Raw genomic sequence first — 22988 nt, 5'->3', positions numbered from 1 at the left:
ATGTAGAAGATATAGAGTAGCATGTTTCTGTAGCTAGAACGAATTAATTGTGTATACCGTTGTGTATATACACTTTTAATTGAAAAAAAAAAGAGAGAGAGAGAAAAAAAAAAGAAAAAATCGGTTCGTGAACAGCGGTACGGAATAGAGTAAGTTCGCAATCTGAAGGGCCACTGTATTTCATTACAGAGCCGGAGAAACCTCTCGTTTTTCTTTGTTTTATATTCTCAATATACTCAGTTAATGTGTTATTTATCCCAGCTGCATTTGATTGCTCATCTCAAATATTGCTTTCTCAGACTTGTTTCCAAGTAATTTTCGTTTATATGATGGTACCTTTGGTCAGTATTAAAACAAGATATAAATTGATATATTTTTTAATCATTATTGTGACTTTTACATATGCACTGGTATATTCATCAAACTCTTACATGTTATATATACATGTTTAAAGCTCACGAGCTCAAATGTTCGTACATACATTTTCTGCACACACAGGAAATAAATATTGCTTTTAACAATGACTATATACACAATATAATTCGATTAATGAATATGAAATAAAAATAGCTCAGGTAACATGATTTGAATGAAAACGGCAGTACTGATATCACAAAGTTATGTAGAATATTACATACTTCCAAATAAACGAAATATAAAAGTTTTTATCCAAAACAAGAACACTTAAATTCACTCTAAACTAATCTTAGAGCTATTACAAAATGCTTCAAAAGTATAAAAAGTTCTTTTTGTTCAACAATGACAAGTAACATTTTGACATTTATCTATTACAAAATTTGTTCTTTGAGATAAACATGACTGAGCTTTGTAAAATATAAAGTTAAGTTCAAAAATATCTAGTACAAAACATGCACATACAATCATACACATTGTAATACGAACGCATTTGCGAACATGTAGTCTTTTTGTTTCATCGCTTCAGTTGAACAACGTTACATTTTAGCAGATACAATAAAATCCATTACTTTCATTGTTGGCAACATAAACCGTATAGGATATCTAGTTAGTTCGCATCTTTTAGATATGGAAGGATTTTATTATTTTTTTTAGCAAGAAAGTTGCCAATACTACTGATAATATAAGCTCTCCCTACACGGTTCAGTTCCATAATAGTTGTGCAGTAATTAATAGGAACAGAAAGGCTCTTTTCCCCTACATATTCCGCTGACTTCTTTTGTTTGTACTCAAGGATCCACAAATGATATCATGATATACCTGGTGCCGCTAGTTACTGGAAGACCTTCATGAAGGTGAGTCAGTCGTCCCGGGTGCATTAACATCCAACCAAGTCGGGTATCAGTTACACTGCAGTTGTAGCGAACAAATCTACAGCCACCTCCCTGAAACAAGCAAATGCTGTGAAACTTTCAAATTCAATATTACGGAAACATCAAACATTTAAGCGTTATTAAGTCCATCTAGACACTTCTTGGGAATGGGATAAAAGTAGAGTCGAATTTAGGTCTGATGAGGCTCTAAGCTCTTGAGGGTAAAAATGAAATCTTTTAAGTTTTACGTCCCACGGCTATGCCGGCTAGGATAAAGGAGACGGTGATAATGAGAAATGAATGAAATGGTGGAATGAAGAAAGTTGGAGGAAACGGGAGAACCCCGAGAACCCCCCCACACGGTGTTTGTTCACCACAAAGTTCACTTGGCGCGAGGCGGGATCGAACCCAAGACCCCATGCACCAGAGGTGAACGTTCTATTACTGAGCCACCACGACCCCAAGCTCTTGAAAGTAATAAAGGCCTTTATATATATCCAAGATGTCCTTTATCAATAACAAATTTTTGCTGTTTTTCTGTTGAATATACGCTACATGGTAATTTATGGACCTAATAGATATCTGAAGCCATTTGTATATGACTAAATATGTATTTTATAGATAACAACCAACAAGTACGACAGCCTGACTTACATTCAACTGTGCTGCACTGAAGTCTGCAGCTTCATGGTACATGTCTGTAATGCAACAATTCCATGCAGAACGTAGGCACCCTATATACAGAAGTGAGTAAACTAGTGATATTTTAGAACAGGGTACCAGGAGGGGGTCCCATTAGTTACATTATAGGAGCCAACGAAACACAAAACATTGTAGATATATTTGGGGTTTCTTTGATTCGTTTTTTGTCTTATATTTTGGAAATGTACATCCAGTTTTTTCTCCTTTAAATTTTTGGGGCCCTAAGTTACTACTTGTTTAGCTTATACGTAAATCCGGCACTGGACACAAGAAAAATACATAATGTTCGGTTTTCTTATTTCAAGACTTATCTAAGTAGGTTTTTGTATACTTTACGATCGTGTCACGTGGTGTTTACAAGGTACATTTGTATATAAAAATATTTATTACGAGTACACTATCACTCACAAATGGATTTGAAAAATATAATTAAAACAAAAGAAAACATTAAAAGAAATTATTTCGACGAATTAAGTAATCGTTAACTTTCAGAAACTGGGATTTTTTGTTTAATTATGTTAAGTCACAATATGGAGATATACCACATGAAGGAAATAATGGGGTACAGATTCAATGATACAAAGGGTTGGGGTAAATAATTCAAAATATTCTTTCAGTTCGTATTCAAAATATTGTTTCTCCAGATCAGTAAATTCCAACTGATCGATGAACGTCGCAAAAGCAGAATTTTATGATCGGAGAAAGGATAAAGAGAATATAGGTTGAGCAAAGGAGGAGACGGAACAAGGTGGGAGAATGAAAAAAAAAAAAAAAAAGTTGCCAGTGTATGAGTGGTTATGGATCTATAAGTAGTGTATCTGTAAGATCATCGACGTTCTTCTTTGCCTGTCACCGTTGGCTTCATCCATGCCAAGTTTCTATCAGTTTCTTGTTCTTTTTGTGTAGCTTACTGCGAGCAGGAGCAACAAACTGTAATGTCCCAGAGCTCCCAGTTGGAGATGACTGCTCTACATCATAATTTAAGAATAATCTATATATACAGTATATATATATATATATATATATATATATATATATATCAACTTACCACATAGTCTATTCCAGGCCTATTCAAGGCGATATTTATTGTGTATGTAGAGGAATCATGATGCGGACGGAGCGATGATTGTTCATCAGGTTTATAACGGACTATGAAATTCATTAAGGCTCGTGGAGGCTATAAAATAAAATTAATTAATTAATTAATTAATAAATAAAATAGTTTGATTTGGCACATAAGTCACAACTTAAGATTAATAATTTACATCTCTAAAATAACTATGTATTAAAATGTCCGTAAAAATACAAAGTGATCAACTCAAACTCCAGAATGTTTGGACTTTATTCCACGATCAAAATTTACTTTATTTTGCATAAAGATATTAAATTTTTATACAAAGGCTATAAGAGAAGTCCCTCCATATAGTAACTTAGATTTTTTACTTCTACTTTTATAAGTACAATTGTAAAGTTATGACATAATTGCCTGCTGGAAACTACTCAGTATGTTAACAATTACCTACTCATGAATTAATATATAAAATTTACTTTTTATTTTAAGGAGTTATTTAACAAACTTTTCGACCTGCGGGTCTAATGTACACTGAAACCATTATAAATCAACAAAAATTAAGCATTTTTTTAAAAAGGCAACCTGCTAAGACTATTCTTGAAGGTATCAACCTGGCATTCGTCAGTTGAAACTGAAGAAAGCACTAGCTACGAACTTACGTCCCTTAAATAAACAAGTTGACGTTATAAGTTTATTTACTTCACAATTAGGTTTTGTAATATCTTAGAACTATTTAAATACAATTATCTGAGAATAAAATAATCTTTGGTATTGATCAGTTTATGCTGATATAGAACTAAGTGGTGTAATGAGCATAAGTTTACAGGTAATTAAAAGTTTTACTCATTTTATTGAGATGGAATGGCATGGTGTATAGTAACTTTCAAGTGACAAATCTTCAATCAGATAACCGGACACATCTCTGCTCTTTTTGCTCTTTATTTATTAAATAAATAATTGTATTGAAATAGTATTTTACTATATTTATTTGTGTTTTTAACTTATTTTGATTGTATTAGACTAAAAATTAATCTGACTATATTACTGTGAAATGTTAAAAATGAGTTCTTTTGCTGAGAACTTCTGAAAATATTTATGAGACTTTGTTTGTTCCTATGTAGTGCATGAAACAAAGAAAGTTAAAACTTTTAGAAGAAAATAAAGTAAAATACATACTTAAAGAAGCTTATATAAAGATAACCAAGAAAGTTGTGTTGCTTTTTCACCCACCACTTTCAAACATCGATATGTCACCTAAGACGTGTCTGGAAGAACAAAAATAGTCCCCATCAGCATCGACGACCTTCTGCCAACGTTCTGAAAAGCCATGGATTCCATTGCGGTAGAACTTGGTGGGCCGTGAGGCGAAGAATGTATCAAGTGTTTTATACCTCTACTAGGGATTTGAACTGGCGTCTTCTAAGGTAATTGTCTAAGGAATGGAGCATGTGACAATCGGACAGTACAATATCAGGTCAGTATGGCGGATGCAATCGTGTTTCCCATTCAAGGCGTAGAATAGTGTCCCAGGTCATCCTAGCGACGTAGGACTTAGCGTTGTCCTGTAGCAAAAGAACCCCTTTGCGATTCAGAAGTGCTGGCTCCAGTTTTGAGTTTCTCTTGAACACGGCTCAACTGCTGACACTACACTGCTGCATTGATGCTCTAACCAGCTGGTAACAGTTTCGATGCACGATGCCGCGAGCAGTCTACCAAACACACAGGAGGTCCTTCTTCTGGTGCAGTGCTGGATTCGGCTGATTTGGAACCACTTCATGGGAAGCTAACCAATGATGACAGCGCCGTGGAGCTTCGTACAGGATCCACTTCTCATCACAAGTCAATACCCTATCCAGAAATAGCTCCTTCCTCAGACAAGACATTAAAGAAACACAGGTGTCTGCTCGTGTTGCCTTCTGCCCCGGAATCAAATCATGTGGGACCCATAGACCCAACTTCTAGTGCTTCCCAAGTTGATAGAGGTGCTGCCGAATGGTTTCTCCACTCACTGAATTGTAGTCCCAGTTCCTCACACATTTGGCTACTGTTCGCCTCAATTCCTGCCTGAAGATCTTAATTTTATACATGTGTTGGTCTTTCGGCATTTGGTGCACCTTCGAGTGTTTTCTCACCGTCGTTAAACTTGTTAAACCACCGCTGCACTATCCGCGTAGTCACGATACTTTCACCAAAGGCCTGGCATATCTTCCGGCCCCCTGCACGGCATTTGACCCCAGTTTTAACTCGTACAGCATACACGCCCATATAACGTTCTGTGGAGATTCCATGTTCACTCACGGTGTAGCTGAACCGCCATAGCCACGTAGTATGTTGGTTATACCCACACCAACAACTGGCCTTCGCCTTACCTCCATTCGCATTCAACTCACAGTGTGAGGGCCAATTGAACGCAGACATCCACAAAAAGTGACAGAAATTTCTTGGTTACCTTTATACTGTAATAACTGTATTTGTATCTCATGTTCAAAGTAGTTATACGAAAACAGTCCCAACGTTTTATCACATTAATCAAACAAACGTTTACAAGAGACGACACAAATAAGTTTTTTCACGATCAAGAAGTAGGTTGTTATAACCTTTTAGATGTTAACTATAATGTTTTCCATTGTCCAAGCTTTGCTTTTTGTAGGCTTAAATTTGATTTAAACTATTCACTGAGCAAAACAATACGTTTTTGAAAAAAATATTAACGTGTAACAGTTTTCGCCAACTATCTACTTTGCCTTCATCAGACACTATGAATACACAGGTAGTGACATATCTAATATATAAATCTGTCAATACCTGTGTATTCATAGTATCTGATGGAACCAAAGTGAATAATTGGCGAAACTGTTACACGTTAGTAATTTTTACAAAAACGTATTGTTTTGCTCAGCTAGTAGTTTAAATCACATTAACTGCTTTCGATTAACGCCAGTTTTTTTTAAGTTTTCCTTCTTGTCGTCTTTAACATCTTCACACAATCCTTTGTGTGTGTGTATATGTTACGTCAGGGAAAGATATAATTAAACCTAGTCTAACTTGATAAATCTAACTCTAATATTTGAAAGATATGAACTCTTCCACCATACCATATGTAAGAATCTATATACAATTTGTACAAACAGCATTCAAGCCAAATAGAAAGTGAATTACTTGGTATAACGTAATCCTATAAAATTGTGCCTCAAATTACGAGAAATAAATGACTCTTAAACATATGTAAAAAGCACAAGATTTTACACAGATTATCTGTTGCCAATTTCTTTTCTGAATCGATTGAACAAATAGTTTTTAAAATAGCCTCTGTGAAACTAAAATCTTCGTTCATTTGTTACGTGAAAATACGAAAACGATCCTTGACGGCCATGACGGCCAAACTTCTACGATGCTTAAGTCTGATTCCCCCAAATTTTAACTCTGCCTGGCGTGCTCGGTAAAATTCATATAACCAAGGAGGAAGTATTAGCAAAGAATTTACCTGTTAAGTAACTGTTTATTTGCAAGCTATACAGCATAGATTCACAGCCAATGAATTTGGCATATTTCCTCGCCATGGTTTCTTATTTATATAGTATTTAATCGCCTTTGGTGGTCGAGATCCCGGGTTCGACTCTGAATGAGGATGCATTAAATAATGATCCCTTAGACAGACCAATCTTTTAGTAATTTCTATTGTAGTTGCTAGCCTTTGAGCGGGGAATTTACAAGTTCAGAACCACTGCCTCAAATTAATTATGTATTTCACTTACAGTCTACTAGCTGAAATGCTCGTCCTTTGCATGGGAATAATAGATTTATGGAAAACATCTGAACCTTCTTTTCCCTCGTAGGATGAGTATTTGAATTAAAATGAAATAATAAAAATCTAGCTCTTCTACATCATTGTCGTTGATAAAAACAGAGGTGACCTCAAGTGCTAACTATGTTTAATAATTCTTTTTAAATGGGTCAACTATTTCTTTACTTTTATCATTCTGTAAATACAAAGCAAGAAACTAAAATATTATAGAAACTGTCCCCTTTGGAAGCGGAACTTTCTAAAACGCTGGACCACATATTTATTTTAATAAGGAATTTCTACACCAAATTTCATATCTCTAACACAAGGAACTCGTGAGATACCCTATTTTTGGCATACATTTTAATCCCCACCCCTCCCTTAGGATAACCACGGTAGCTGCGGTAGAGCGCTTACCTCTGGTGCGTGGGGTCCCTGGTTTAATTCTCGTCCAAGTAAATTTGTGATGGTCAACATCGTGTCCCTGGGTTTTCTCGAGATACTCCCACTTTCTCATTCCACCAATTCTTTCATCATTCACCTGCCTTAATCATCCGTCTCCCTGACCATAAAGGGCATAATCGTGGGACGTTAAACTGCAATACTTCATTTCAATTTCTTAGGATATCTACTTAAATGAAAGGAACATGACAGGAACTCAGTTTGATGTATACTAATTATGTTCGGAAATTAGTTTTAAATGGTTCAGCCGTTTTCCCGTGATGATGAGAGGCAATGTGGATTTGAATGTGAAGGAAAAAATACGACCTGTCCGCTCCCTTTTCTCCTAGAAGTGGAATTTTTTAAACTCTGGGACACATTTCCAACTATTTTTAATCAGAAACGTATACATTCAATATTCATTTTTCCTACTTCAGGGACTCCTGAGATATTTTTGCCATAAATTTTGAACTTTTTTCTCCCCCGTTAGGATACGTATTTAATCAAAGCAACATGATAAAAAACAAATTCGAAGTAGGTACTAACTACCTAGTTATATCATAAATACTGTTTCAAAGTTTGGAGTGGCGCTGTAGGCATCCGGAGTGGCACAGTGCTGCCATCTGTGTATAAAGCGGAAGATGCATGTAGTGTGTGTTTGGCTGTTCATGACATACGTTGATATTGTACTGAGTTCTGATGTAGTGGGGCGATTACGAAAATCGTGTAGCAGTAATTGCACTACACAAGATCGGGAAGACAGTAGGTGAGATTTTCAACCTCCTGAAACCCCTACAAATCAGCAAGAGATTCGTGTATTGCGTCATACAGTGATACACCGAGACTGGAAAGGCAGCTGACCGCGCAAGGAGTGGCAGACCACGAACAGTACGAACCCCGCAGGTCCAGAAAGCAGTCGCAGCAAGAATTCGAAGAAATTCTGTTCGAACACAAAGTGTGATGGCTGCTGAGATGAACATAAGCAGAAATTCCATGCCTCGTGTGCTGATGACCTACATCTACCGGCGTATAAGAGGCGGACTGGTCACTTTCTGACCCAAACATTAATATCGCAGAGGGTCCTTAAATCAAAGAGACTGTTGCGGCGTTACGCCAACAATCTGCACAGAAAGATTCTGTTTACTGATAAAAAGATGTTCACAATTGAGCAGGCCTACAACGCCCAAAATGACGTATGTATGCCACATCACCTATTGCAGCTGGTGAGGCAGCTCCAAGGGCTCAGAGGGCACATCATCCTGCCTCAGTGATGGTTTGGTGGGGAGTGAGCTACTCAGGCACAAACCATCTGCATTTTTGCGAACAAGGTGTTAAAACATCTGCCAAGGTGTACCAGGACACAGTGCCAAGGTGTACCAGGTGTACCAGGACACAGAACACCTATAATGAAACCACTGTCTGCTACCATGTTCCCTGGAGAAAGGTGGACCTTCCAGGAGGATTCCGCTCCAGGCCACAAAGCGAAAACAACCCACGGCTGGCTGGCACGGAACGTCCCCGACTTCATTTCTACCGCTGATTGGCCTTCTAGCAGCCCGGACCTTAACCCGTTGGACTACAAACTTTGGGCAGTCCTGCAGGCAAAGGTCTGCTATAAACGGCATCCATCTGTCGACAGTCTGAAACAATCATTGACCCGAGCAGTGAACAATTTTCCCTTGGACGTGGTGCGTAATGCCATTGACCAATGGTCGAACAGACTTCGTGCCTGCACCAAGGCCAAGGGGGGACATTTCGAAAAATGATTCGTGCGTCAGGTGTACAACATATCAATGTAAAACATGACCAAAATAAATTGCGTTGGTGTTAATACTCTCTGTGTTATTCACATTCAAACTTGTAACAGGATTTATGATATAACTAGGTATATTCAAAATTTATTTGAAATGGGTCAGTCGTTTTCCTGTGATGCGATTACAAACAATATGATTTAAATTTTTATTTTTATAGATAACAGAGTTTCCTTTAAATGCACATGAACAAAGCACGGTATACACAAGCGGAGTGATTTTAACACAAAATGCGTGCAAAGAAAGGAAAACAATATTCCGTCACCAATTTCCCAAGTCTTGTATTGTACAAAGGAGGTACAACGCCATCTTACACCACTACGAATACGAAGCCATAGTGCACACGTGGCAAAGAGATAGGAACGTTTGTCTTACATCACTTTCGTAACCATCGTATACACGCAGCTGAAGGGGTTGAACGTACTCCTGGAGGAAATAAAGCCACTGCTGTTCCAGATCCACCTGATTCATGTGGATATCTCGAGTCGGAACATTCTCGTAGCCCCCCTCAATTCGTGGATCCTAAAGCAAGGAATGGCATCAAAATATAACATGAAAATACTAATCAACTCAATTCAACTCTAAAGTATTGGTGATTATGAACTGCGGCTTTAATGACAACTTCACTGCAATTCAATATTTATTAGAATTTTCTTCTTAATTCTTACGTTTTCTTCTTTTCGTAATTTTGTTTATGAATCTACAATCTGTGCATGTTTCAAAGCGATTGAAAATCATGATAAGAAAACGAACGAACTTCATTCTGAGATGAAGCTTAAGAAGTTGGCTGGACAGAATATCAAATTAGGATGAGTATGAAATTAGGTTTGTATTTAGGAAAAAAACAGATCGGGAATATGTTCAATCGCTGTGCTGATTGTCTACAAAAGCTGGCAGCACAGATTTTATTTAACTATTTTTTTTTTCTTATTATTTAACAATCATCAGATACAACTCAGAGGCCATTTTATACTGGGCATCTAACAACAACAATAGCAATGGAAAGGATTTGGAAAGGTTTCGGCCAGGGCCTGTTTAGTAGGTACCATCCCGACATTTGTCTGGTAAGACTCAGGAAAACCCGTCAGGATGGTCTGCAGCGGGAATCGAACCTGCGATCTCCCGACTACGAAGCCAACGCTCTACCACATGAGCTACTTCGCTCAGCTTTTCAGATTGACTATAGATGAAACAATATATGCTATGGGAAATTCATTCCAACTTCTGTTCGTAAGGAGGATACCAAATTTAAACAGTGATAAAACTGTGCATTGTACTTTTTTCAAGAAGCCTACTTTATTTCAGTTCTAGGAAGTAAGATCGTTATATTTTCTCTCAGAGAGCTTTAACAAGAATGAAGAAATATTCACATATTATATATCAAATTTAATAGCATTTTTAAGCATCGACAAAGGTGTAAACACAAACTGAAATTTAACTACTTTCTGATACAAGGTAAGACTGTTCATATATAGCAGAAAGAGCTTGAGTTTCATAAATTTACCAAACTCTCTCCTACTCTTGTTGATAATAGGAAAAAGGCTGAGAGGTAGAGAGCTTGCCTCTGGTGCGTGGAGCCCCTGGTTTGATCCCCGACCAAGTAAATTTGTGGTGGACAACTTTGTGTCAGTGGGTTTTCTCTGGCTACTCCTGTTTCCTGCCACAATTTCAATCCATCAATTCTTTTATTATCATTCACTTGTCTTAACCCTCCGTCTCTCTTACCCTAAAGGGCATAATCGTGGGACGTTAAACGGAAATATTTCATTTTACTTTTTTTAAATCTTTTATAACAGAAAAAAAGATACAGAATGTAAACAAGTATAATATTTGTAGTTAATTATTTTCAATTCATTGTTGCAGTTCACGAAATTTGAAAATCTTGAGTGCAAGGGATGATTTTACTCAAAATCTCCCATATTGAGGATTCTTCTAATTTTAATCTCGATATTCGTTCGAAGAGTATATTCAAAAATAAGAAACAAAAACGAATTCAGTAGTACCAGTAAGAACTCGGGAAGGTACAAATACCTAATGTCGACTTTGTAACTTTGAACTTATCTTTGAAAGAATATTTCAAAACTGTTGACATAATGCTCAGAATCCTTTTAATATAATAGAAAGGAACTCAAATGCATAATTAAAATGTCTTCGATTAAAATAGGAAATTACAGGATATTGTAAGAGTACAGCTCGTGCTGAATGTAATAATACTGAGAATTATTGGTATAACCAACAATTCAGTCAAATCCAAAGAAAGATGCTGATATATACATCATCAAAAGTTCAAACCTGATAACAGAATTGGCAAGAGGGTAAGGAAGAGAAAGTGCTCAATTAAAATTTTTTGGTCATAGTAAACTTGTGCCATTAAGACCACAGATCCAGCTAAGTTTGTTCAAACACCCAATTGTGGACGGGAAAGATTGATACGAAAACAAACTTTGTGTAATTTTCGTAACCACTCCATTAGAAATTGCAATTCAGTGTCACCAAAGCCTCAGTTTTGTTCTTACAGTCTAATTATCATAACTGATAACCTACATTATGAAAGTAGCCTGTGAAAACATGTTCTTGTAGTGGTCGAACATAGACTCGCAGAAACTCCAACCACTGCTGTTCCAAGCCTACTTGTTTCATATGGATATCACGGGTTGGTACATTTTCATAGCCTCCATCTAATCGGGGATCCTGAAAATATTCTTCAACATGTTACTCTGAAAACAAATTCATCACGAACTCAACTCAAATGCTCATTTGTTCAAAGATTATGAGTTGAAGGATGAGCTATGTTTAAGGAAAAAAAATATCGTTACACAAAATTTGTGAACAAGTCTTAACTCGAGTAGAATTCTTGGAAGTTTCTTGGATTAACTTGTCCAGTACCATTAATTATTTTGAGCTACAAATAATATCTGAAATGAATATAAAAATTGTTAATCGTATTTGTTAAAGACATACATGAATTTACAGTACTATAATACTCATACTCTTCCAAGAGAATAAGCATGTTCGTTTGATTCGAAGACGCAAAGCAAGAAAGAAAGAAAGAAGAAGAAAAAAAAAAAAAGAATAACAAATGTTAGTAGTTAGTTAGTATATAGTCTTATTTGGCTACCTTATCATGATGTCTAATGAGACAATCAACAGTTGGAAATTGAACGGTGTTATGCATCAATTGACCAAGCGCCAAAACACGGTTCCGAGATATTGAAGGAAATAAAAATATGTTTTCATTACGATCCAGTGCTTGGCGCTTAGTCGAATAGCTTTTCCTGAACATTTAAATAAATAGCAGGGTTTCAAACCTTTTTTTTTTTTTTTTTACATTATTTACATTGTTTCCCACTCACTGGTGTAAAAATCTCGAAAATCGCAAAATGGCGCTTGGTCAATTGATGCATAACACCGTCCAATTAGATGGATAGGATAGGAGTGAGTGTCAGATCGCTCAAGTAGAATGAAGTCAAGTCAAGTCAAGTGAAATGAGAAAAATATTGCTGTCGTAAGCTCAGTTCCGCAAAAGAAACCGACTGAGAGTAAGGAAAAGTATGGTAGAAACAAGTGTGAAGTCGATGCTAAAGAGGAAATAGAAATGTATTTCTGACAAAATAGTTAGAAAAATAACAAACAGAAACGCGAAAACATTATTTTGTCCCCTTCATTATAACTTCTTTGTAAAAGTAACCATCGTATATTTTTTTTAATTTTTAGTATTACTACATGTATGAGAAATGTTACACATCTCTTTATTTCTAATTTGAACGAATACTTAATATAAAATTTTGGTCCTTTATAAATTTAGAATCAAAAAAGAAAAGAAAAGACCTGCAAATTACAAAAACTGAAGTTTGTTACATATATATATAAACTGGTGTATTGTATGGGTTATTTTTCCCAAACAACTGATATTTATCGTTTAAATTCATATAATGCACTCTTCACATGCTAATGATTTAAAAGTGAACTAGTTGCAACTCGAAGAATTTCCCACTAAAGAAAGAAAAGATAATGGACATTACCAAATAATTAAGATAATAGTTGCAATTTCTATATGTACTAAAGATTTATGTATTTATAACATTATCTAAAATGAAAATTGTATGTCTAACAATAATATTATAAACCTCTCGAATATACCTAGGTACAGGCTCCGATCCAAGGGGGGATATAGCCCCCCTTGACGCTCAGGTATACTGAATAAAATGTTCTTCAATCCTGCTTTACACTGGATAAAGCTGCAAACTATGGTTTAGCCCTTCCCTTGATCATATCCTGGATCCGCAACTGCCTAGGTAAATAAATTTTAAAAACGTGACCAGTGTTGGGAAGTAAAGTAACGCAAGTAACGCGTTACTTGTAACGCGTTATTTTTTAAGTAACGTTTCCTAGTAACGCGTTACATCTTTTCCAAAGTAACTGTAACGGTAACGCGTTACAAATTTTTAAGTAACGTACCTAGTTTCCGTTACTTTTTCCGCGTTACATTTCGGATGAGTAACTACAATTTATGTATATTTCTTTCAGAAACAAATGTTTCTTTCCTGTAAGTGAATTTCTCAGAATGAAACAATCGAGCATGAACTACGTATGTCAGTGACCGATAGTCACAGACACACAGAGAACAGATAAGTTTGTAGTGCCACTTGCTGTTTTTTGAAGATGAGGACAGCCTTAGGAAAATCACGTGTACTGATTGCAAGCACCTGGAAGATATTGTCGTAGATTTTGACAGTTCCAAATCAATACATTTAGTGAGTGAAATAGGAGTGCAATGATACTGGTATTCTATTTTACTTTGATTGGTATTGTTTTTATAAAGATGGAGAACGAAAATATTTTACTGTTCGAACATTTGAAAGAATACTTTTTCTTAAGAGCTGAGGATTATGGTGGACAGAATTTAAAAGTAAAGTGTCTGAAGTGTCCCGGCGGAAAATATTTATCAACAACTAGGGTGCCATAATTAACGATTTACAGTAAGGGGTTAATATGAATAAACTGTGTTCTGATCAGCAGGCCTACTTTATTACTAGAAAATAGTTTGCTGATGGTATGTAATATTGGAGTTCTTTCAGATCAGTTTCAAGTCGAGTTTCGAGTCAAATCAAGGGTAATATCCTCGAGTCGAGTTCCGAGCCGACTCAGTTTTTCCCGTCGAGTTTCGAGTCCAGTCGAGTTTGATAAATGGCTCGTTCGTTTTAAGTCGTCTTGAAATCATGGCCTGATTACACTGGAAAACGAAAGCCATGAGAAATGTAAGCTAAAAAGTAATATGGAATACTTTTAGTGTTGCTCACGAGAAGGGACACTGCTCGCATCTCGTCTCGTCTCGATAGCGAGACCACAAGAGCTATTTTTACAACAAGCTCAGCTCGGCTCGACTTAACTGAGAACATGGCTCGAGCCGGCTCACTTGGAGTGAACCATCGGCTCGAGCTGGCTTGGTAGGGATGAGCCATTTGCTCAGTTCGGCTCAACTGAGCCGAGGGCTCTAGCCGAGTCGGTTGGGTGAGCTGTTGGTTCGGGTCGATAGTGAATGAGCTGTGAGCCGAGTTGCTCGAGTCGTTCACAATTCTAAACTCGGGCCGAGCAGTTTTGAAGATATTTGGCCAGTGCCCTATAACGCTTAACAGTGTTTGGCTCGAGCCCGAATACTCAACCTAGACCCTCAACCCAAATTCAGAAGCTCGTGAACAATGTCCTTCACTCCTAGACTTCACGACTACCGACGTTGGTAATCAACTATTTTTTTAATATTCAAATACAAACCGCCCCTTTCATTTTTATATACAGTGTTGTTTAATTAATTAATTAATAATAATATAAGTTGTAGTACTAGTAGTGTCATTGATAATAATTATACTGTCTATGTAATATACTTGAAGAAGTACTCGAAACTACACACCGGATTTGGCTCTAGTCGACTCGAAACTCGACCCCACTTCGAGTCGAGTTGGAGGAAACTTTTCGAGCCTAGTTCTCGGTTCGAGCTCAAAGATGTCTGTTTCTAGTCGAATCGAGTTTCAAAGAAAACTCGCACGTGTCCATCCCTACAAGTAAAGCAGTATGGCATTTTATCAATGTTACATTATATTATCAATGTTACATATATAATAAAATAATAATAATAATAATAATAATAATAATAATAATAATAATAATAATAATAGGTAGTAATAGTAGTACGGGAAATTGAAGTCATATTTTTTTTCACATTTTTAAAGTTTCGGACCTAAAAGTAACGCGTTACTTTCGAAGTAAAGTAACAGTTACTTTTTTGGGGCAAGTAACACGTTACTAACGCGTTACATTTTAAAAGGAAGTAAAGTAATTTATAACGCGTTACATTTTTACAAGTAACTTACCCAACACTGAACGTGACACATACTTTTGAAAATTTATTGAATCGAATGAAAATTCGTTATTTTTATTAAGAGTAAACTTTTTCTTTAACCTTTCCTCATGAAGATTATAGTTAGTTTTGTATTAAAAATAAGAACTTACATGATTAGTTCCATCTGACCATTGTCCGTAATTCTCCATTTCGTCAATGAATTCTCTGCAGAAGCGCGGGGTCACAATGGGAAACCAATACACATCAGGGCACGGCTGGAAAGGATTTTTTCCCTTTAATAATTTCTTTAATCACTATACAGTTAATCGTATTATTTTATATACACAGTGCAACAATTAGGAAACGAGACTTTTTTTTTTCTTTTTTGGTCGTGAAGTTAATTTTGGCACGAAAGTTTTTCGTAGTGGTGAATCTTGCGTGTGACGTCGGAAACACATGCAGACATTTCTGGCTCGGCCGATCACCAACGTGGCACGTGGCACGACTAAGTACACATTGATACTGGTGTTGTGATACATTCTCATCGTTTCAACAATGAAACAAAGAGTGAATATCAAGTTCTGTGCGTGCTTCGAGACAACTCCAATGGAAAAATCTGAGATGTTGAAAAAAGGTTTATGGAACCCATTGCCTTTCTAACTGCCATGTTTCTGAAAGGCATAGGAGATTCAGTGGTGGAAGGGAGTTTGTGAAAGGTCCAAGTAGTTCTGTCTGAACAACTGAACGATTGATAAAGTTCAGGATATCATTTCAATGACCCAAATGGAAATCATAGGGTAGACTTACTATTAGTTTCGTGCGATTGAATACGAAGGCTGTTCGCCAAATAATACTAACAGAGGATTTAAAAAAACGGGAGATGTCTTCAAGTTTCGTGCTCCATTCCTTAAACAAAAAAGTAGAAACTGAAAAAAAAAAAAAAAAAAAAAAAAAAAAGTGCACCACTGCCATCGTTGAGTTTTTACCGCAAAAAGTATTTGTGTTACTATATCCTGCATGCTCGCCGGACTTGTTCCCGTGAGATTACTTTATTTTCCCTAAATTGAAAGCAGTTTGTCGACAGTTTCCACTATCCAGCAAGCAGGGACGAGTACCCTGAACACTATTACAGTCCAGGACTTCCAGAAGTCATTCCGTGATTTACTGATCGTGCAAAGCTATATGTGCATAAAGAAGGTTTCTACCTTGAATTAACCGAGGTAAGTTGATTCCAATTGTTATTCAGTTATTTTTTACAGATCCAGTCTCGTTCTCTAACTGCCGCATTCTATTACTGTCAATAATCCGAAACTACGAACTCAAGTTGGATTTCGGATTATTGCAAACTGAACTAAGGTACTATAATTGTACTAGTTATAAATCAGCGTGAAAAGATACACTGCATTTTACATTTTAAAGAAAGACACACCTCTCGAAACTAAATTAGTGTACATAATATTTTAATACTTCACTATTCACTCTAGCGAGTATATATGAGCACTCATGGAGAAGCTAACATGAACTGATGAAAGAAGATAGTAATATTTACAGAATAAAAGAATTAGATTTAAATTACTATAATATTTAAATAAATCTTCGAATAATGAATATTCGAAGAATCTACAATTCGAATTTTCAAATTTTAACAACACAAATATCTTCTTTGCTCTTGGTATCAGGAGCGCACCTACAGAGAATCTACCAGGTCCTGATCCACAAAAATTTCATAGCTGAACATACATTTGTATGCTATCTTAATAAAACTATACCTGTTTAACTGAGAAATGACTGATGTAGCATTTAATTTTACACTTCATATATGCTCTTTCTGTTATAAAAACAATCTAGTTCTATCATCTTTTTTTCTAAAAATATAGGAGGAAGTATTTTACAATTATTTATCGGGTACAGAATAATACCCCTTTAATACTACATGGACGTAGTGGCTTGTAGTATTTGACCTTAACCTCCACAAAAATTTGTGGGTGCGCCCCTGTTTGGTATTAACATGTTAGCACTGCCGGTGATGAGCACTACATGTGACCTATGGATACGTATTCTTGTTGGAAAAATGAGTATCCCGCGCGATTGTATGGATACGTATCTACTACGATTCCTATTTTATAAGCATATGTCCACAAAGTTGTATTTATTCATTCATTCATTTCATTAGGCCTATTATTACTACTACTGTTTACCTGAGACACAGTGTTGTTAGGATTCAAACTTTCTGAATAGTTCTCATGGATATAGCGTCGCTCCCAATCCCATCGATTCTCAAATATTTGATACAGCTCGTTGTTCAGATGATTAGTTTCGAAGTTCTCTGAGTTGATTAGATGGCCAAAATCAACACGATTGCTTACGTACATGAAAACATCCTAGAAAGAAAGAAAAAATATGCAAGTAGTTATGATGAAGATTTAAACTATCTTCACACACATACAAAATACCTTATGATATGCTATGCTAAGTAAGACAATTACTTTTCAAAACAGACAATACAATTCTATATAATGGTGGGTTTACTTACAATAAATATGATGCTAGAGAATAATACATAGAAAAGAGCTTATTTATTTATCTTAAACTGCTGGAATATGAAATAAACAATGACTTAAAAATTTAGTAGCTTCTTTAAGGTAGCCTTCACACTAGGATCGTGTGAGCCGCTTGCGTGAGCTGCAGCTGCTAGCTTTACATTGTCTTCAATGCACGCCTTCACACATGCGCTTCGGTGCAAGTAAGCTGTGGCTCTAAGTTGCTATGAAGATCACTCCGCTAGTAGCTGGCTCGAGCGGACTGCTGGCGGGGAAGAAACTAACACGCCGTCTTATAAGAGTCCTTCACACGTGAGTGTGAACTCAGTTGGAATGGAGAAAAGTGTACATATATATCTGATGTTGGAAATTTTCTCATTTTGGTGTTACTCTAATGAAACGCATACATTATACTATTATACAGTTTGTCAAATGAAGATACAGACAGTCCGAAGTAACTGAGAAATGTTCTTTTATCTTCTCTCAGTTTAGAAAGTAGACTGTAAAATGAACATTCTTTCAATCTTGATCCATTTATAGGAAGAATCCATATTATTTTATATCTTCTTTTTCTTTTTTCTTGCAATTTATCGACAAGATTAAAACTGCACTTCTTTTGGCCCTAGCATGGCTGCTATTTTGTTTGGTAACACGATCTTTTGAGCGGCTCCGAAGCAGTCAATTCCTTCACACTACAGGTTCACTTGACCAGCTCACAAGATCCTAGTGTGAACATAGCCTAATTGTACAACTATTTCGATTCCTATACAAAATTCAGTTTTTAGATAAATTCTGAAATATTTAAACGCAACCTTATCTATTACAATCGTTTTCCTTACGACTAATATTTTAGCATCTTACCTTCTCACGCATATTATGACAGAAAGCCATATCAGCATCCATAATGTTATTGATAAATGACGGCTTTGTTTCTGGATTTTTAATTATGGTGCTATTGATGAGGTAGCAGCTACTAATATAAGGCACATTCCAAACACCTCTGTAAATAAAGAAAAATAATTTATTATTCGCTAACATTAGTTCATAGCAATCAAAGAACTTTGATGTAAATATATTTTAAAAATAAGTGTCAATCTTCAAACTTCTGTAAGAATCAACAACACCTTTAAATTTCTTTTTAAAAAAGAATGGCACTGGTATATGCAGAATGTATGATTTAAAATCGCTCTACGACATTGCCGTAGCCAGGGAAGGGGGGGGGGCACCCGGCTCAAGCCTCCATCCCATTAGTGTTGTAATGTTGAAAGTGGATTCTGCTTACTTGCAGTATGTTCCATTTGTGATCCTGAAATTAGGACTTTTCTTTTTAGTTCCCAGCGCAAGAATACGGGAGCTTGTAGTTTTCCTTCAGATGTACTGTAACTACTATATATGTATGTGTATGTAGTACTTTATTCCTCGGTAACTACCAGCCAAATTTAAACCAAATTTGATACGCAAGTACCCAATCATCTAAGGAATAAAGATGACTATATGTGATGGACGAGCTCGGCCGGTGACAGGCTCGGCCGGGCTTGCCCTGTATGTTGTATGTATTTCTCGGTAGCTACTGACCGAATATCATCGAAATTTGGTGCGCAGATAGCTCATTATCTAAAGAAAAAAGATTGCTATACTTGTTGACCGACTCGGCCAAGGACAAGCTTGGCTCGATTCTGTATGTGGTACTTTATTTCTTGGTAACTACTGGTAAGTTTTAAATCAAATTTGGTGGCCAAATACTCAATCGCTTAAGGAATAAACATCATTATATATGTCTGGGCTCGGTCGGCAACAGGCTCGGCTCGACTTTTACTGGCCGAATCTAATCGAAATTTGGTAGGCACGTAGTTCATCATTCAAAGAATAAAGATCGCTATATTTGATGGTTGACTCGGCCAAGGACAGGCTCGACTCGGCTCTGCTTGTATGTAGTACTTTATTTCTTAGTAACTACTGGCCAGATCTGAAGGAATTTTGCTGGACAAGTAGCCCATCGTCTAAGAATAAAAATAACTATATTTGGTGGCCTGGCCTGGCCGCTGTGTTCCCCTTGTTCGGTGCATTGGCCAGGCCAGTGAACTAAATGACATAATTTTCAATGATTTTTGTCACCTCCTCTAACTCCATCCTACGTGTGCCAGAGAAACTTCCCTTACAGTATTCTTTTTTCGGATTGTAAGTAATGTATGTACCAAGTTTGATTAAAATTACTCTAGGCCTTTTTCAGGTTCTAGGAACATACATTTTGGATACCTATAATGAAGAAAAATCAAGAAGTCTTTGCGTCTACTGATCTACTGTCAAATTACAAATCATAAACGGAAAACAAGATCAAGGTATACACAATATTTTATGCAGCTTTATCTATTTTCCCACATAATCACATTTATTGAGGCACTTGTCCCACCTACCACAACTTTCTCGATGCCCGCGCCGTAGGGGGCGGCCAGCAGACCATGGAATAACGTTCTGCGCTTTAATATTCTCGTGAACCTGTCCTGGCAGGAACTTCATTAATTGAAAAAAAAATGGCAATTATGGAGCAAGGTCTGGATTGTAAGGAGGGTGCTCCATAATCCCCATCCCCAAGAATGATGTTTGGTGATTGGTTTGTTCGCCGTGTGCGGTAAGCGCAAAGACTTTTTTCGATTTTTCCTCGTATATATAACTTGTTTTGCATTCACGTTCTGATTTACTTGGATGGAAATGCGGGCTTTTCCTTAATAACAATGCTGAAATTAAGAACTCTTAATTGTTTTATGCTAACAATGATCGCGGGAATCAAACTTGCAACGTAAACCAAAGGAAACGTGCTAACCATTAGGATATAAAAGAACATTAACCATTGTTACTGCCACTCAAATACAAAGGGAATAGCCACTACAGTCACCTCTCACCTGACCTCAACTCTATTTATTCTGCCCCATGAAGAACATAGTAATCTAAAGTGTAGCCCTGTTGAGTGTAAATCCGGCATCGGGAGAGAATAACTACTGCAACGAAAGCTTTGGATTCCCATGTATTGAACGGAATTCAACGAAACAGTGTGAAACGGAATTCAACAAGGAAGTCTATTGAAAGAGTTGGTGCACATGTAAAAGCTCATTATACATTAAGGTAACGCTACTCATGAGTTTTCCATTGATTTCCATGATTGTACTGTATACTTAAAGCCAGTAAGTGCATGCGTTTAATGTCCGATCGTAATTGATAACATTACTGACTTATCGTATATTTAGTTGGTGCAACTGAAATGTCCGCTTTTGTGTCTTGGCGATCACTTACTGGAACATAAAGCTCTCTACAGCACATGTCAAGCGCACAACGCCACAAACTTCGTACATTTTCAGAAAATAAGTTGGAGTGACCAGTCAGTCAGAAGGCAGTGCATTGGCGAACAGACTCGTGTTATATTGTACCAATTGCTTGTGATTTTCCTTTACAAGTTCAAACTGGGTCACACTGCACATACAGTCACAAAAAGCATCAACAGAGTGTTTGGGCCAAGAGTGGTGAATGAATGTTCCATAACCTGTCTGTTTGTGAACTTTTGTGCCGTGACACAGCATTGAAAAATGAGCCTCATGGTCACCAATCAATAACATGTTCCCACGTGCTCCTTAAAAACACCACGGAAATGTTTCCGGAAAAGTGTCCTTGCAACTGCAGACGAGTTAAGGTATATACCATACCATCGACGTTCGGTGGCTACCTGGAATCGTTAAGGTGAAAAAGTAGTAAGGTTTTACATAAGTTGACACCAACAAACAAAGATAGCGTAGTTCTCATTTTTGTTCCCTTTAAATTAACATACGTCAATCGAACATTTCAATGGAACCAAACCTAATAAAAAGTTTCAGGCACAGCCGAGAGGACATTTTATACCCCAACATCAACAAGGAAAAGAAAAATTTGAAAATAGACCTGGATCTACATAATACATTAAATGTACCACACTGGCACTCGTTTGGTTAAGAGTGGAAAACAAAAAATAAATTTGGTCAAGATAACCGACCTTAGGATTTGAACTCTGGAATTTCTGATCGCAAGTGCAAACGGTAACCACACATCTATACCTCTTTGAAGAAGAATGTAAAACTATCTTAAAAAAAAAAAAAAAAAAAAAAGTTCTTTTGAGAGGAAAAACAAGCTGCATGGACCTCGAAGGATGTTATAATATAGCATCCTTGATGGACCTTGCCAAAAAAAGCAAATGGAGGCATTTAACGATTGTAAATTACAGTATTGTTTGCTTTGACCTTGTAAGTTTAAGGTCAAAAGGGGGTCAGGCAGATTGGACTTCCCCAATCGAATTAAGTGTGGAATATTCCGTCACTTACACACACAAGCCAATCACTATTACCTACACACTATGAACTGTCAGTTTGTAAAAGCCTGTCACCGCGAAATCACTTTATTGTAGTTTGAATACAGATCTACATGAACGAGAATACAATTCAGATACAGGGATTACAGTAAACAATACGTGAGCTGCCGCAGAGCGTTTTCCTGGACATGAAGCTTATGTTTGTTTAGTGTGACCCTTGGTCTCACTCATTTTTTCCTTTTTGCGTGCTCTGTGTACATGGAGGTTTCAAGAATATTCCAGTTACCTTCCAATTCATCATTCCAATCACTGACCCCACTGAGTATCAAACCCTGGACCTCGTGAGCCACATAATTATATTCCTAATCACATGATATGATTATTTATTTCGAATTTAACATTTCTTTTAAGCGTAATTTCTTTTTTATGAGACGTTGACTTATATTTTAACACAAGAGTTTGAACCATGTACTTCCATGCAACTCTATTCATTACGACTCTGGAACTCACTGAAAGAATAATTAACACTTCTGACCAAAGTATATACACTTATTTATTAAAACTAAAAAACAGTGTAACGGTTTCGACAACTTAACGTTATCTCAAGTTGTTTGATGAAGATAACATTAAGTTGTCGAAACTATTACAATGTTTTTTAGTTTTAATAAGTAAGTGCATATAC

At 36.6% G+C, this 22988-nt stretch overlaps 1 protein-coding gene across 3 annotated transcripts in view; it reads right to left on the bottom strand.

The window, feature by feature from the left end:
* Positions 1-361: 361 nt before the first annotated feature.
* The window catches only part of Plod (procollagen lysyl hydroxylase), a 210222-nt gene continuing 187595 nt past the window's right edge, over positions 362-22988 (bottom strand). For 2 of the 3 annotated variants that reach the window (XM_081737177.1, XM_081737179.1), the window contains 6 exons: positions 18838-18976; positions 17635-17817; positions 15607-15711; positions 11644-11790; positions 3040-3168; positions 362-1361 (listed from right to left, as the gene is read on the bottom strand). In XM_081737177.1, the coding sequence (XP_081593303.1) occupies positions 1206-1361; positions 3040-3168; positions 11644-11790; positions 15607-15711; positions 17635-17817; positions 18838-18976 (859 nt within the window). In that variant the 3' untranslated portion in view covers positions 362-1205. Of the gene's footprint in view, positions 1362-3039; positions 3169-9474; positions 9622-11643; positions 11791-15606; positions 15712-17634; positions 17818-18837; positions 18977-22988 lie in introns of all 3 variants that reach the window. The other variant, XM_081737178.1, reaches the window with a different exon arrangement.

The sequence above is a fragment of the Thermobia domestica genome, chromosome 13, assembly GCF_964235325.1.
Source record: "Thermobia domestica chromosome 13, izTheDome1.hap1.1, whole genome shotgun sequence".
Classification (NCBI taxonomy): Eukaryota; Metazoa; Arthropoda; class Insecta; order Zygentoma; family Lepismatidae; genus Thermobia; species Thermobia domestica.
Note: the sequence above shows the minus strand (reverse complement) of the source record. Positions and strands in the feature narration are given on the sequence as shown.